The sequence below is a fragment of the Epinephelus fuscoguttatus genome, linkage group LG7 (assembly GCF_011397635.1).
Source record: "Epinephelus fuscoguttatus linkage group LG7, E.fuscoguttatus.final_Chr_v1".
NCBI classification, from domain to species: domain Eukaryota; kingdom Metazoa; phylum Chordata; class Actinopteri; order Perciformes; family Serranidae; genus Epinephelus; species Epinephelus fuscoguttatus.
In genome coordinates this window covers 23,236,563-23,252,937 of record NC_064758.1, presented here as the reverse complement: position 1 = coordinate 23,252,937, position 16,375 = coordinate 23,236,563, and the positions used below count along the sequence as shown (strand labels likewise).

General features: G+C 44.3%; 1 protein-coding gene across 14 annotated transcripts in view; it reads right to left on the bottom strand.

Annotated features, from left to right (window-relative positions):
* The window catches only part of huwe1 (HECT, UBA and WWE domain containing E3 ubiquitin protein ligase 1), a 42,557-nt gene that overhangs the window by 13,196 nt on the left and 12,986 nt on the right, over nt 1–16,375 (bottom strand). For 10 of the 14 annotated variants that reach the window (XM_049581882.1, XM_049581873.1, XM_049581886.1 and 7 more), the window contains 37 exons: nt 15,841–16,018; nt 15,661–15,752; nt 15,357–15,577; nt 15,159–15,216; nt 14,857–15,033; nt 14,434–14,679; nt 13,865–13,998; nt 13,669–13,781; nt 13,397–13,579; nt 13,055–13,271; nt 12,833–12,955; nt 12,467–12,704; nt 11,622–11,972; nt 10,159–10,281; nt 9,963–10,058; nt 9,560–9,829; nt 8,973–9,125; nt 8,750–8,877; nt 8,539–8,620; nt 8,049–8,225; nt 7,356–7,907; nt 7,010–7,205; nt 6,689–6,856; nt 6,434–6,582; nt 6,276–6,342; nt 4,524–4,747; nt 4,202–4,413; nt 3,885–4,067; nt 3,556–3,728; nt 3,325–3,464; nt 3,059–3,134; nt 2,856–2,954; nt 1,945–2,072; nt 1,701–1,860; nt 1,042–1,270; nt 744–922; nt 565–654 (listed from right to left, as the gene is read on the bottom strand). In XM_049581882.1, coding sequence (XP_049437839.1) covers nt 565–654; nt 744–922; nt 1,042–1,270; nt 1,701–1,860; nt 1,945–2,072; nt 2,856–2,954; nt 3,059–3,134; nt 3,325–3,464; nt 3,556–3,728; nt 3,885–4,067; nt 4,202–4,413; nt 4,524–4,747; nt 6,276–6,342; nt 6,434–6,582; nt 6,689–6,856; nt 7,010–7,205; nt 7,356–7,907; nt 8,049–8,225; nt 8,539–8,620; nt 8,750–8,877; nt 8,973–9,125; nt 9,560–9,829; nt 9,963–10,058; nt 10,159–10,281; nt 11,622–11,972; nt 12,467–12,704; nt 12,833–12,955; nt 13,055–13,271; nt 13,397–13,579; nt 13,669–13,781; nt 13,865–13,998; nt 14,434–14,679; nt 14,857–15,033; nt 15,159–15,216; nt 15,357–15,577; nt 15,661–15,752; nt 15,841–16,018 — 6,385 coding nt within the window. The remainder of the gene's footprint in view (nt 1–564; nt 655–743; nt 923–1,041; nt 1,271–1,700; nt 1,861–1,944; nt 2,073–2,855; nt 2,955–3,058; nt 3,135–3,324; nt 3,465–3,555; nt 3,729–3,884; nt 4,068–4,201; nt 4,414–4,523; nt 4,748–6,275; nt 6,343–6,433; nt 6,583–6,688; nt 6,857–7,009; nt 7,206–7,355; nt 7,908–8,048; nt 8,226–8,538; nt 8,621–8,749; nt 8,878–8,972; nt 9,126–9,559; nt 9,830–9,962; nt 10,059–10,158; nt 10,282–11,621; nt 11,973–12,466; nt 12,705–12,832; nt 12,956–13,054; nt 13,272–13,396; nt 13,580–13,668; nt 13,782–13,864; nt 13,999–14,433; nt 14,680–14,856; nt 15,034–15,158; nt 15,217–15,356; nt 15,578–15,660; nt 15,753–15,840; nt 16,019–16,375) is intronic. The other 4 variants (XM_049581883.1, XM_049581887.1, XM_049581884.1 and 1 more) reach the window with 3 other exon arrangements.

Sequence of the window (16,375 nt, the reverse complement as noted above, 5' to 3'; positions counted from 1 at the left end):
GAAAGCAGACACAGATGTCAGAATTTATCCTTGGTTGTGGCTGTAGTTTAAACATGTAACAAATCCAATTAATGCCACTTTAGTGTTAGACATTTAGCCTGGTGCACTGATCAGAAGACAGTTTTTATTGGTCATAAATTGTGAAGAGATTAAATATTAATGTGGGATTAAATTGTATCATTCACTCCTATTGATTTTCTCTTTCTAAATCCCCGCCCCTACTTCTGTCAGCACTGTCACCCAAATTATAGTTCTTGTGTCCTGCTGCCTCTGCCACCTTAGTTAGTAACAAAGTAGACCAACAGAGTGCAAATATGCAACAAACCAAACTATGTCCTATGTCAATTCAAGAACTTCACTAAAAAGCAGATCATCAGACTAGCTGAATTATGCTGAATTCAATGATGTCTTGGCCATCATGTCCAAATTAAGTTACCCAGCGATCCTGAATAATGTAAATGTCTTTTGAAAGCCCCAACAGCCATCTACTAAATGTTTTTTTTATGATAAAACTGATAATATTTGTCTGAATTGAAACAAGTCCCCAGTATTAGATCAACATACCTGCTACACAGTCATGCATACTCTCAGCATCCAGCACTTTACACTCATCTGTCCATCTAGTTAAGGCAGTGGGAATACTAGAGAGGGTGCCTGGAGAGACAGAAAAGAACAACCATGTTAGGAATTCAGGCTTATACTAATCCAAATGATCATTAAATTAAAGACACAGCGATTCTCACCTGCTTGTCCCCCAGTACTGCTTTGCTCATGGAAAAAATCATCCAACAACTCATCATCAGAACGAGCGATGATGTGCACGTCCTCGTTTCCAACCAAAAGGCGGGCACGACCACGAGATTGCAGAGGCAGAGAGCTGGACAACTGTAAAATGTCTGCTGCAGCACTGGGGCCCAACAATCTGAAGGGTGGAGAAGAGAAGAACAGACATTTTAATTAGCATTATCCCTCAAACAAAGAATAGTGATGTAACAAATGTTGCCGAAAATTGTGTTGTTTAATAACGAAACATCCTTCCACCTTTGCAGGATGAGCGGAGGGTTGGGCTGGCGGTTGCCAGGGTAGTGGACATGGATGGTATGTCCACTGTTGGCAGTGAGCTGGCGCAGTGTTCGCTGGCTGCGACCCATGCCCTGTGCCAGGCGACTGCTCGTGCCTGCCACACCTAGGGTGAGGGAACCGTGGTCTGCATGGCGCACCATCAGTGGGTGGGAGCTGGGGATGTTTCCTGGGGAGGGAGGGATGTCAGCTGATGGGAAAACAACAGAAGACAGTAGGCAGACATTAGGGGGACAGCTCTGGCACAACCCCGAGTAATGTTTATGAAAAATAAAGCTAAAGAAAATGCATTTACTGCATCATCTGTTTTATGTGTTTGTAGTTCTCCTCATTTGGGATGGCCCCAAGCTTAAGTGGGTGATGTGAGTAACCCGTTGTTTGTCCTGTGTTTTTGCAAGGATTTGGGGATCTGGTATTTCCTTAATTTCTTACAGTGGGCTGCAGTATCGTAAAGACAAGATTATATGCAACCATTAAGCCGAATTGTATAAAATTATGATGGACTTTATCCAAAATCAACTCTTAAAAAGGTCTCAAATTGAGCGTTTATTCGTAAAAATAATAAATTCAAATAATAAATTTGACCTCAGTAAATGTTTATAATAAATCATTCTGCTTACCGTTGTTGGAGAACATGTTGTCAAACTCTATGATGAGGTCATCATCCCTGTCAAACCTTTCGAAGCGGATGTGTGGCGCGGCATTGATGTCAGGAAAGTCCTCATCCAGCTCCATCTCTGAACCTTCATCATCATCATCCTCATCTCCTTCTTCATCATCCTTTAGGAAGAGTAGCAGCCATGAGTGTTAAAGATAAGCAAGAACTGAGATATGTTTACTGAACTTCACTGCATTAATTCATACCTGATCCTCTTCCTCCTCCTCTTCTTCCTCCTCCTCTTCATCCTGGCTGTCCTCATCATCATTGCTGCCACTAGAATCTTCCTCCTGTGTGTGCTCCTCATCCTCTGGTTCAAGAATGTTCATGGAGTCTGAGGGAGGAAAGATACATAGAGTCCCTTACTAGAAGACCTTAACTAGAATTACCACCCTGTGTCTAGTTTCGAGGTGTCCACCCAAGATTCGTGTCACCAATTCAGTATCTGACCAAATGTGTCCTCTTCTGTTCCTGAGTTATGACGTTGAGTAATGGCCAGGAGTGTGCTTTATGCATAATATTATGACCTTGACCTTCAATCATCCAATTCCACTTAATTTATTCTTCAGTCAAAGTCAAATCTGAAGAAATTCCCTTGAGGTGTTTTTAAGAAAACACACTGACAAGAATGAGAAGGATTCAGGGTCATAGTGACCTTGACCTTTGACCACCAACATCTAATCAGTTCATCGTTGGGTCCAAGAAAATGTTTTTGCCCAATTTTCAAGAAATTCCCTCAAGGCTTTCATGAGATACTGCGTTCACGAGAATGAGATGGATGCAAGATCACAGTGATCTTGACCTTTGACCACCAAAATCGAATCAGTTTCTTCGTCGAGTCCAAGGGGACATTTGTGTCATATTTGAAGAAATTCCCTCAAGGTGTTCTAGAGATATCTTGTTCACGAGAATGGGACGTATGCATGTATGGACAGACAATCCGAACATATAATGCCTCTGGCTATGGCTATCGCCGGTGCGGAGGCATAAAAATTGAATCTGAAGAAATTCCCTTGAGGCATAAAAACTGAGAAGCCGTCAGTAAAACCAGTTGCAACAACTGTTAATCATATTTTCTATGATAAACATACAAAGTTTTGTCGTGCCAATGTCTTACCTTCCCGGTTGGCCTGAAGAGTGGATGCTTGGCTAATATTAGAGGGGGCTTCATCCATTAACACATCCTCTTGAGATTCATCTTCGCCGCTGCGTCCAACTGATTGACAGGACAAACAAACAAGTGATACATCAAATCTGAGTTTCCTTGCCTGTTTACCAACTACTCCTGCTGTCCCCTCCATTTCAATAAAGAGAGCTTACCTATAATTGTGCTGTTGACAGTACCAGCATCTCTCTCCAGCAGCTCATCAATCAGATCCACCAACTCATTTTCTACCTACAAGCACAGGAAATAAAAATGCAAAAATACAGAGTCAGCCATAAGTGGAGAAATGGGCATAAAATATCTGAGTGCAACTATCTACATTTCTTAATACCCATATTTATGTTATGGACATTAATTATAGATGTTTCAGATGCGGTAATGTGCTTTTTGAGAATTTTTTGTGTAATGCAATGTCAATCACCTGCATAGCCTGTGTGCTGAGAACCTCTGGCTGACCGGCAATGACCACTGTGTCTCCCTCTGTCTCTCCATCCATCAGGTCATTGTCTGTTCCCTGCACCCTATGGTTGCCCTCCACTGGCTCTGCCTCACCAGACTCTCCTGGAACAGTTACCACAAATCAGCAATAGAAACACAAGTAATCACTGAATCTAGAGTGCTGTAAGTATCTCATGTCATCTGATGTGCATACCTTGGTCCTGAGTGTTGCTGTTGCTGTCCCTGGCAGTGCCCACAGTGTCATGTTCAGTCTTGTTCTTGCTGGAGCCTCCTTTGCCCCCAAACAGACTGCTGGGCTGGTTAACGATGCGGGACAGAGTCTCTAGAGGCTTCAGGGCAGCATTCACTGTGTTGGCCATGTTGGGACTGAAGCAGATGATGTAAAGGAAGAAAATGGAGTCATTTCACACTGATTTTATAGGCTGTCATGGGCTATTAGTTTAAAACTAGTGATCAAGGTAAGCCAGGGTTACAAACAGCCTCTGTCAAAACTGGGTAAAGTTGTCATGTTGGCGTTGTTACCTGGACAAATCCAAGCTGTGAGGCACACGAGCCAAATCGTTGACCAGTCCCTTCTTCAGAAAGAGCCTTATGATATTGTTCATGCCATTGTGTTGTGTCTTGGCTGCTGCTGTGCTATAGAAGCTGGACGTGGAGGGACATGACTCCATGATGGTGCTGATGATGCACATTACTGCCTGAAGCCTGTAAAAATGATGTATGAAGACAAATGAGAATGGGAGTATGGGTTTCTGCAGATCTCTATTAATTATTATTAAACAACCAAGTGTTATGGTATTAATATCATTTATGTTTATTTATTTTTTAATGCTGCTTACCTTGCATGTTTTTCAGCACCTTCTGCCATTGCTAGTGCTCGACTGAGGGCAGCCTTCACCTCATTGACCAGGGCCACCTGGGCATCAGTGCCTGTGCCGGCAGCTGCCAGGCTGGCTAGGAAGAGACGTGCCAAGGCTGGAGTGTCCTTGTCCTCCGAATTCTGCGTGTGGGGCAGTAAGTGGTCGAGCACAAAGGCTAGAACACTGCAGTCCTATTAGGATTGAGGGAGGTCAAAACAGGCAATGAGAGGATGTAGTTACAATAAAAGTGTGACAACACAGAGGTGTGAAAGGCTGACAAGATTTTGTTTAAACTACCCACCTCCTTGATAAGCTCGGACTGTCCAGCAGTGTAGCAGTAGGAGGCGATAAGAGTGGCGATGCCCACGTAGGAGCGCACCAGTTCAGCCAGCAGTCTCAGGATGGTGGAGGTAGGCATTAGAGGTTTGCTTGCCTTTACCTTAGCTGCTTTACCCTCCTCTGAGCTGGTACTCTTCTCTCCCTCCTGTTCTTTCTTTTCCTCCCGCATCTCTTCTGGTGTGGAGGCTGAGGAAGTAAGGATGACAAAATTATAGGATACACAGATCATATAGGGTACCACACTAATATGGTGGATCTCGAGAAGATTTTTTTTTTCTCAGTGCAAAATAAAGTGCTTAAAATGTAAACACAGCAAATAACCATGAACCACACAGAGCAATGTTCTGCCATATGCTTTGAACTGGGCATCTAATCCTTTAATTAAATTATTGCTGTGCTAAAACTGTTTAATTGGGATAAAAATTACAGAATAGACTGAATGACAGTCTGCTACTAGGGATGTGTAAGGTAAGTCAACTTGTCATTTAAATGTTACCACCCTCACTAATCAGCACCAGAGATTCTAGCCGGTTAAACTTATCAAGATATCCAGCTTGTAATTAGTGGACGTATGGGAAGTAGAGCTCTACTAAAAAAACAAACAACAACAACAAAAAAAAAACAGGCCTAACCCTACATGTACTCGCACAGTTTCTGTCCAAGTCCATCCAATGGTAGCATTTTTGGGCCTGAGCCAGATTAAAAACCAAAAGTTTGACTGTAAAACAATAAATATGTTTTGTGTGTTTATGTTTATGTTTTAGGCTTTAACATTTCTTTTAATATTGCAACATTTATTACAAGCTAAGGGGTTATGTTTTTCCTTGCACCACTTCTTCTTCTCTTACTTCTGATATTTCAATAGTCTGTTGTCTCGTGCACAAAAGGTTTAACAGAGCAGGCTGCACCCCAGGTGCATGTGGAGCACACTGCAGTCCATGATGATACATTATACAGATGATGATCACAGCTCTCGCTGCATGTTAGGCACATCTCTCCCATTGCTGGAGAGGCAGAAGTAAACACTAGCAACCTAGTCACCTTACTGGCTCTCTCTCTCTCATTTGTTTCCTGTCCTTCTTTAGCACACGCTCTCTGTCCCAGTTCTCCACTATATTGCTCCTTGTTAAGTCACTTTACCTCTCTCTGTCACAGTCCCCTCCTCTTTCTCTTTCCTTCACTTCTGATTCAATCCATTAAAACCCCATCATTTACACACGACAACTGCCACTTTCATTAAAACAAAACAAAACACCAGTAAATTGGAAAATTGGCGAGAACCCGACCCGACTCAAGCCTGTGGGAATAATGAGAAAATACAGCCCAGCCAGAACCCGGCAGGTCGGGCCTAATCAGGCTCGGGCAGAGAATCAGAGCTCTAACAGGAAATCATGCATCATGCATGACAGAATTACTGTGTGAGTGCATTTTTAAATGGAGATGAGTGGAGACATTAAATACACGATGAATAAATGTTATTTAATGACTGTTATTTACTAAGTTGTCATCATGTTTTGTGGGATAATGTGTAATGTTCATATTGCTTTGTGCAAAGGTGCACACTTCAGCGTCATTTAAAATACAATTTGGTTATTGAAAAATGTGATTTACAATTACAAATGGCTATTATACGCAATATTTTTTGGACAATGTTCAACCTTACCTTACTTTGCACAAACATTCTTGCATACATTCAAAAACCTTTTAGACTCACCTTCGCCTTGTGGTGTGCCAGACTGAGAAGACTCAGCCACGCCTCCATCAGCAGAAAACACTTGAGCCTGAGAGGAAGAGACACAGCTCTATTATTAACTGAGGAGATGACAACGCATTTCACGTTTCAACACAGGACAACTTGTCATTGAGACTCACATTGATATGGAATGCAGACTGGGAGTCAAAGTCACTGCCCTGGCGGGTGAGTCTGTACTGCTGGTAAACGTCATCACCAACATCCTGCAGTATCTGGCACAGGTCTGGTCCACCAGGCACTGCTGCTGCACGTTCTTCTGGACGCTCAGCTGTGACAAACACACACACACAATTAGCTGAAATGTTCAAAAGAGTTTTTCCATTAACATTACATATACGTCAAATGGATAGCAGTCAGGATATTACATGTCTTACGTTCTTCAGGAGCATGGTAGGCAGCCAGTGCATTCAGCATGTCATAGATGACCTCCTTGATGGTGTCAGGGATAGGAGGTAAGGGGGACAGTTTCAGAGGAGTGGTCTTCACCAGCTGCACAGCATTGGGCCCCTTGATTCGAAGGTTCTCAAACTCATCATCCGAGGCTGTAGAAAAAGACAAAGTATGAGCTTCTCAGGGTCAAAAAATGTAGGCACAACTAGTTAGCTATATAAATCTACCAATCCAATTTACAATACTAGTAATGTCTACCCTCATCTAAAGTTACCACACCTACTTAGAAAAGCTTTCACACTCACCTGTGCCAGCTCCCCGGGGTGCAGGCAGAGCAATGCGGACACAGTTGCTGGCGGTTTCAGCGAAGCATTCAGGGTTACGGCAGGCAGCAGGGCCCAGGACACGGAGGATGTAATTGATTTCTCTGGAACCAAGGCTGCCTGACACCACTCCTGAGGTGGTACTACCTGCTCCACTGGTAACAGCCGACCTCACCACCTATGGCAACAGATTGTACAGGAACTTTTTTATATTTGACAGACAAAAAATGCCATATTTCGAATAAACAAACTGGTGACGCAACAACTCGCTGACACCATCTTCAAATACTGTGAGCTCCATTTAAACAGTATGAGAATAAACTCTAACCTTCTCCATGGTGTGCCGCAGCGTGGCCGGATCTTCTATGATGTGTCTGAACAGCAGAGTTACAAGTGGGGTGAAGCCATTGAAGCCAGAGCTCTGCGTCAGCCCCAGAATCATCCGCGTGCTCTTCAGCTCAGCAAACATCATCGCATAGTGGTGATTGCGTGTAAGCCGCAAACAGAGACGCAACGTGGCGTGGAGGGTGTCTGGGTCCACGGGAACACTAATCATGCTGACACAGGCACGAATGAGAACGGTGGTCATGTCCTCGGTCAGGCCTTGTACAACGATATCGGCACCCTGAGAGCTCTCCGACTCCAGGGCAGATGAGGGGCCGGACGTGGTTTCCTTCAGCTGGCTGGAATCATCTTTAGGAACACTCATCTCCACTGCTGTTCCCGAGTCTAGATCCGTCTGGGTTTCCTCTGCTTTGTTCCTGTCTCCTTCTTCTCTCTCTGAGTCTGTAATGCTACCAGCCTTGGCAGGCTTGGGCATGCGAGGCACTCTCTGGACAGTCAACATCACTGGCCTCCTGTTGCCAGTCTCTTCATTTACCTGCCCGATAGAAAGGTTTTAAATTACACAAAGAAACACAGCAAAATCTACTAACACAACCAACCATAAAATCATGTCATAAAGTCCATGGGTTGTAGTTTTCAGGTGGTCTCTGGTAGTTGAGAAAGTGTTTGTGTATACCTGCACCATGGTGTTAAACTGCACAGTGTATCTCCGGCGTCCAGCTGTGAAGCGCACACTGCTCTCCCCAGCCCTCCACGCTGAGTCAATGGTACTGTTGTTTGATGCGCTGTAACTGCACCAACGGCCTGAGCGGTCATCAAACCATCTCCAGTTATTTCCATTGGGTTGCAGGTACTGAAGGCAAGAGAGAGAAATCATTAATGTTACAAAAGAGGTGCACAAAGTAACACTTTACAATGTAGCGTTGACCACCTCCTGTATAATCAGTGCCTAAAATGTATATCTCCCTGTCTAGATACAGCTCATTCTAGACAAGTCTTGAATAAAGGAAAGCAAAGACCAGTGACTTTTCTCTTCCAACTTTTACTCTTTGCATACATGAACCCATAGTGGATGGTCATCGATACCTGTGCTTCTAATTTGGCATTCCTAGTTTGTAACTTTTCAACTGTAATCTGTGGCTTGGTTTCATAAGGCTGACTTGTACCTTGTTCATTTGCTCCCTGCGCTTTGAGGAGACTGCCATCTTCTCATAGAAGTCAATGATCAACAGCACTGGTGTGATCCATCTGCAGAAAAATGGAGTCGTTTTATTTCATAAATATTAATTAATTACCAACAAATTAGTACCGTCATGGTGAAAAGCTGTTGTAACATTTGTAAGTGAAGATTACTATGTAAGGCTGTACAAAACATACTTTGGTGTCTGGATGTCTTTCTGTTCTTTAGCAGCCTGCAGACAGGGCTGCACAACCTCGAGCAGCTTAATCAGCAAATCAAGAATCCCGCTGTTCTCCACCACTCTTGCACCTAACAGCTTCAGTTCCTACAGAAACGGACACCAGCAAATGCATGTTTGGATTGTGTAGATGAACAACGACAAAAAAAGACATCATCCTCTACGAATGAACATTTTGTTACCTCAAAGAGCAACGTGAGCAGCAGAATTCGTGTTGCCAGCTTGGAGGCTTGGGGAAGTGTGGCCATCTGTCTGGTCCACTCAGACACAGTCTTTGTGTCACTGGTAGTCAGGGGCTCAGCCGCCTTGATGAGCACGTCTGCTGCCTCCCACACCTACACACAACATGAACACAATCAAGTTGGTACAAGAATGATGTGCTGCTACTGCCAAGACTTGACTTTTAAAGATGTTTCCGCGGCCATTTGTAATGAATGTTAACACAAAAATGCATAATGGCTTACAAAGCTGCATTTGCATTCAAGACATGTTACGCACTTGCTGAAAGTGCAGAGTAAACGCCTCTGAAATGCCTCAATCTCAATTTGAAAAACAGACACAAAAATCTTTTTTATTGAACTGCATGCAAATCTGCATCTGACAACTGTCAATTTAATATTAAAGCAATCACAGACATCATCCATACAACAGGAAAATGGAAATATAAAAATCAGGAATGAACTCTTCAATGTCCCCCTTAATCACTGGATCCTAACTCTGAACATACACAAGAGCAGACTGCAATGTAAATCTGCATTTATCCACTGACCTGGCGGACAACCTGGCCGAGGATGAGATCCCTGTACTCTGGGCCACTCCTCTTAATGGCAGTCATCAGCAGGTCACAGAGTCGGTAGACTGTGTCGGGCAGCTCATCCAGAAGATGGAAGCAGCCGGGCAGCATGGAGTCAGTGAAGGTATGCAGCTCCTGGGGGTCCAGTGGTTCAGCCTCCATGAAGCGCTCCAAGCAGCGGGCCTCCTCCTCCTCTGCCCGCTCCCTTGCTCTCCTGTCCTCTTCCTCACGCCGACGAGCCGCTTCCTGCAGCAGACACAGAAATAATCTCAACAGCTGCTCAGATAAACGGTTAATTATTCATGAGGATTCATTTAGCAACAGGCAATTTAGAATGAAATGTTTTTTTAATGTAATCTGAGCAGTGAGGGTGACAGACCTCTGGAGAGTCAGAGCGCTGCTCCATGCTGACCTCTTGTCCAAGTGACATGGCGATGGCCCTCATCATCTGGTCCTCCTCAGACATCGTCAGGTCCTAGATGGAACAAGGGCAACAATTTCAGCTGCCTAAATCTGACTCATGGCAGTTGCAAATAATGAAAGTATGAGTAGTGTTTCTGTCTATAAAAACTTACTCTCACTGCTCCACCAAGAAGTGGAGGAGGGTGAGTGAGCAGGTACTCCGTGGCCTGCTCCATGGTGCTGGTGTTCAGTAGGGCCTCCATGGCATGCTCTCTTGAGAAACCCATATCCATCAGCTAAACAACACAAAAAGATGAAGAAGCACTTTTACAAAAGTACACAGACACACGCGACAGGCAATTAAAAGGATTGAAAAATGTAATGAATGGTGAGGGAATGTCAGACATAGGGTTTCTGTTAAGTTGATGCCGGTCCACATGTCCTGGATGATTTCACTGTCCCGGAAAAATGGAGGAAATTCTGCACAAAAATTTGTGTTTGTTGAAAAGGCTTGGATAATAAAAATGCAAACAAATCACCTATCTTTTAAGTGGTTGCATCTCCAATATGACCTTGAGACACAGCTGATAGGTACACGGTTTGTTTACACAATGTCAAATAGGTGCATGTTAAATGGTTTCAGTGTGGACAGAGAGCAATGTTAGCTTGCTGACAGGATACAATTTCAGGTCTGCATGTCCTCAGAGGGAATCATTTTCCCAAGACATTATGACAGAAAAGATTTCAATATGTTAAACACATTTTCCCAGTCAAAAGCGTTACCAGATAACGGAAACCCTGGTCAGACACTTGCCATCATTATGAAGGACGAGGAGGCATTCTTCTGCTCACTCCTTGTCCTCCCATCTTTTTTTTGGACGAGTGCACACAACCTCTCTGTGTCTAAAAATATTCAAACCTTTCTCTGTCCTAACACCATCCTGACATTCTGCCTGAAAAGGTATAAATCTCAGTAATCTGGTCTAAATTGCTCCCTCCTTTTTCAGTCCTACCTCTCAAACTTGTCTCTATCTCTTACTCCTTCCCTCTCTCCATGTCTCCACTAAATTTCTCCCACTCTCCCTGGTGGCTCTTATACCTGCTGGAGTTGCTGCTGGCGGACCTGTGCGTGCATCTCTCTCCCTCTGCATCTTCCCTGTTATAAAACAAATGGTGGCCCAGGATTCAGTGCATGCAAGATATGGGGGAGGAAGACTGGTAAACACAGCACCTCTGTTTAAGCGTCTTGCTTACAGGGCCGTCTAGATAGCACCAATATACAATTATGTTGTTAACCTGTGCTGTCAAAATCTCCCGCAGTGGTGGCACAGCAAGCTAAAAATAATGAGGCTGCAGGGACAAACCACAGCCGGTCAAACTACATAGAATACAACACAATGTAAGAAAAAAACACAAAGGGAAATATATATATATATATATATATATATATATATATATATATATATATATATATATTTGTCCTCAGTTGTTTCTGAACTAATAGCCCAAAGACAAAAGCCCACTTTTACGACAAAGTGTGTAGAAACTTATCACGTATTAACTGTGATAAAAAGAAACAGCTAACGTCAAATCGCCTGAGAAAGGTGTCCGAGTGTCATACAGCTTTCCCACATACCTGTGTAAGCTGGGCCTGGTTGACCTGTGGCTCACGGCGAGGGGTAGAATTGGTTGAATCATCAGCTGATCCTCCTGCTGGCACTGCAGGTGTTGTTCCAGTTCCAGCTGCTGGTGCCTCTCCAGCTGTTGTGGATGCTCCAGGGGCCCCACTGGGTGCCAAAGAAACAGTAGAGGCTGCCTCTTCATCCGGGCGCACCGTCCCCTCTCTCTCCTTGGCCAGGCGCTCCTGGATAACGGGCTCTCCTCTCAGGATGTGGCAGAGGATGGCCAGCATGGATTCAGCCATCCTACCTCCGTACACCTTCAGTGGCTTCCTGTTCCACAGACTGCGGATGCAGTTGAATGCAGCCTTGATGAAAGAAAGACAGTGTTAAAATAATAAAGCACCAACGTAACATTCATGGGAAAATGTCCAACTCTCATTGCAAGGTAAGAAAATGCTTTGAAACATTACAGCATATCCATATGAGAGAGAGTATGGTGCATTTCAGCAAGGTCATGTTTACCATGTTCACAAGGAGTCCAAATGAAACAACTACTGCTTAGTTATTTATATTCATTACTTATTGTATTTTAAATGTAGCAATGGTCATGGGCGTTTCTAGCCTACCCTTTCCTTGTTCTTTTCTCACCATGGTATGGAAATGCAACAACAGAGAACAACCATTTTGAAAAGAGATCAGAGAGGAATCTTTCAGTCTCTTTCTTTTCTCATTTGCCTGGCAACTGCATTCTCAGAGGTTAAACCACTTGCATGCCACACATAATGAAAACACATATGCACAAGTTTTATCTGAAAGCAGCAATAAACTCATTTAAATTCTACACCGAGTGGATACTGACCTTCTGGGTAACTATGAGGAACCGAAGGGCACTGAACTGGGGCATGGTGGGTGTGACCCCAGGCATTTTAGCTGGCAGGGAATGGGGTGAGTCAAGCACAGTGCTTGGGTTCACCATCTTCTCCACCAACATTAGCCAGGCATCCAGGAACTCTCCTGTCCCATCTGGTAAATCAGTATGCTCCAAACCCTCAGACACAGGCACCTTCCCACCCATTGACAAGGCCCAGTTAAATGTCCTGCAGAGAAGCAACACACAATAATTCCCCTCGTAAACATTAAAATAAGAATATTATACATAACAGCAAGCAAAGTTTGAAGATACTGTTCTTGATTGGCATATATCACTTAACAGCATGGGGCTTACTCGAATAAGGCATCATGACCCCCAGAGCAGAAGAACTTTTGCAGCATGAGGTGGTAGGGGTATTTCCTCTCATCAAACAGCATGGGTGATGTGAAGCCAACTGAGCAGATGAAGAAAGTCAGCCTGCCAGACAAAAAGAAAATAAATAAATTCCTCACTCCATATCACCTCTCATCTGCCACATAACAATAGAAAACAGTGGTAAGGATAGTCTGCTCTTACCTAAAACGAGGAGTGGGTGTGTAGGGTGGAGGCTGCCAGCTCAGACCCTTGGTGAGGAGCTTCGTAAGGGCAGAGGCAGTGGCGCGGGCAGCAGGCGTGGGGGTGGTGCCTGTGCTTGTGGCATGGTGGGAGCGGCGTTGGCGGACTGGGGAGCCCACACACAGCTTCACCAGCAGGCCAAAGAGCTCAGCCAGAGCCCTACCTAGTCGAGATGAAGCTGGAAATACACAAGGAGGTTAGTGAGACAATAAACGCATGGCGATATAAGGCAATTTGTTATCAAAAAAATATATATCTGTTGAAATATTAACAGGAATAAGTGTATTATAGAATTTATCTCACCAGACAGTAGCGGTTTGATCTGTTTTATGCGTGTGGCCATAGCTGGGGTAAGCTTGGATTTGGCCTTAGGGTCCGTTGCAGTGGGTTCGTCCGTCTCCATGGGAGCCAAGGTGTCCCCATCTAGACCCATGCCTTCCAACAGTCCACCAGCAGATGAATCCACAGACACTGCCTCAGACTCTGCTAGTTAAAAGCAGGGGACATTGGAGTTGTTGGAGGGTGTTCCAGGCACATGGCGATTCTCAGTGAACAAAATTAAATGGTTAATTTACCGGTTCTCCTGGAGCCAGAGGCTGTGGTAGCTGCAGTGCTGCCAGATGGCTTCTCCTCTTTGGGCACCAGTTTCTGCATGTCAGCCTGGCCAAACTCACAACCTGGAGGCAGACTGTTGGGCAAAGGCGAGAGGTGTTACAGGGTTACAGCTAATCGAATAGTTAAAATAAACGGGGTAAAGGATTGAAGATTCACCTGTTAGGTGTGCAAAGGGACAGCAGCACGGTGCTCTCCCATACCAGAGAGCAGTAGAGCTGACTGAGCTTGTTGAGAACACTTAAGCCCAACTGGGAGCCCCACTGGTTGACTGAGATAGCTCTGATCTCACTCTGTTTAGAAAGAGAACAGAAACATTCAGAGCTGCTGTACCATTCTGAAATGGTCACAAATTTGAAGAACCCCTCTGGAGCTTATAAAACAAATGTGATTCCTCATAATTATCTACCCTAAAGTTATCATCTCATCTGCAACTTGAGCACAACTGTGCGCACATCACAACAAAGGGACACAAGGAATAGATTAAATCCTGGAATTAAAAACTAGCTGTGAAGGTAATCTATTAAATTCAGTGCCTAAAAAAACTATTCATCCTTCAGCTTGATTTACTGTTCACAACACCGATATGCAGTACAGTGGCTGTATTAGATATTTTAAGCACTGATCAACAAGAAGACAACAATTCTCTACAAACTGATCTAAGTCAAAGGTACAACAGGGTGAGAGTGTGTAAATTCTGTTCATTAAGAAAATACATCCATATTTACCTGTCCTACTCTGCAAGTATGGACAAACATGAGGATGTAGGCATGCGCTGCAGTAAGAGCATGTAGCAGTGGTGTGGCACGGGCTGACAGCGTGGCATCGGTGACATGGCCTGCATTAGCCAGTTCTCTGAGAAGCACGGACCCACCAGGCACCTCAATTGGCCGATGAAGTGGCTCCAGAGACGTGAGGATACTGTCCAGTTGGCACAGGCCTTCCTGGAGTACCTTAGGCTCATGAGAGAGAGTCTAAGGGGGAGAATTTGGGGAGAAAATACTCAGCAAACAGATGTTTCTTTTACTTCTCCATTGAACTGAGTCTTTGGGCTAAATCTGGCACATCAGATTCATGTTAATGTGTGCTGTTCCTGATAAATAAATACAATAAAGAAAAAGAGCACAACAGTCATATTATTTTGTGCTTACCAATATAGACTTGCAGACACCTGCCACAGCCTGGCAGGCAGCAGAGGTGGGGAAGTCTATGGGCAAGTTGGGCAGGCCCAGAATAGAAACCAGGGGTAGCAGCCCCTTCTGGTTGACAAACTCCTGACAGTGGTCATCTGTGGTGTTGTTGCTTAGAATGGATTCCACAAACTTCATCTAGAAAACATGTTCATCGCAAATCAGTGACTGAACTGAGAAATTAGGTGAGCTCCGCTTACAGCTTGAAATATTTCACAACATGCCAAAAACAGTGCCAAAACTGTCCAAGACACCACACTCACCACGTTGAGAATATAATCCATTAAAGGAATAGGTATTCGCTCCTCAGTGCCCACCACCCTGCAAGAATCCAAAAATCATTGAAATTACTACCGACTAAAATATTGAAAATCTAGTTGATTGACTTGAAAAGAAAAAAAAATCAGAGTCTGTAAAGAGTTGTTGTTCTATTCTATTGTGTTATAAACTCAGCGTCATACAGTTCAAGTGGCACTGACTGTCTGTTGCTCTCTGGTTCCCCCTGCTGCTGGCTGAACGTGTGGAGGGCCTCCTCTTCCTCTTCATCCTCACTTGAAGCTTCTTCAGCAGCGTGGCTGGAGCGTGCTGGTGGCACCGCCACAGTGCCATCTGCTTTCTGGATAGACGGTTTCTGGCAGATGTACTCAGGGGCTCGACCCAGGTTGCAGATCTCCTCCAGTAACTGTAACACCAATTTAGCTTTGATTATCCTGCCAAATCATGTGGCAACACAACAAAGACTGCTTGTAAATGGAGGTACACTACCTTAATAATGGCAGTAGTAGCATCAGTCTTCAGAGTGGGTTGATGCCGCATGAGCTCGTCCACAGCGCTGCCCAAGTTGGAAGCAGTGTCACCTGAAGCCAAATATGGAACATGTCATCCACTTTAGCATATTGAACCAGGTTAAGATCTTAATAACACAGCACATACAATTCAACTCACCCAACGGGTCTGAGCTGCGTCTCCGTCGCATGGCAGGCAGGTAGTCAGGGGACAAAAGCACTTTGAAGAGTCGCTCAAACGGCTGGCACTGAACGAAGGAGTGCAGGCCTCTTGCATTCAGGCACAGGGCGCTGAACACATTGGGGAGAGAACCCAACACCTCACGGGTAGCAGGAACCTTGAAAAGACAAATGATGAAGAACATCAAATAAAAGTTAAAACAAAACCCCTCTGAATTTTTCAGATAGATATTGGTATTGCGCTGTATGATATGTCATTCAGAACTATCAGAAAAGGCCCATTTGTGGGAGCAGATCGGCTGTACATTAAATTTTGGTGGTGAGTGTTTTGCTTTTTTCACTGTATGTGTTTTAAGCTTGATTATAGCTGTGTAGTCAATCCTCTGCTAACACAGAGTTATGGTAGTGTCAAGATATTGTTGTCATAGAAACAAAACCCATACCCAGCTCTTCATTAAAAAAGCGCTCAGGGCTGGGATGAAGCACTCCCCAGTGCCCTGCCAGTACTTTTTTTG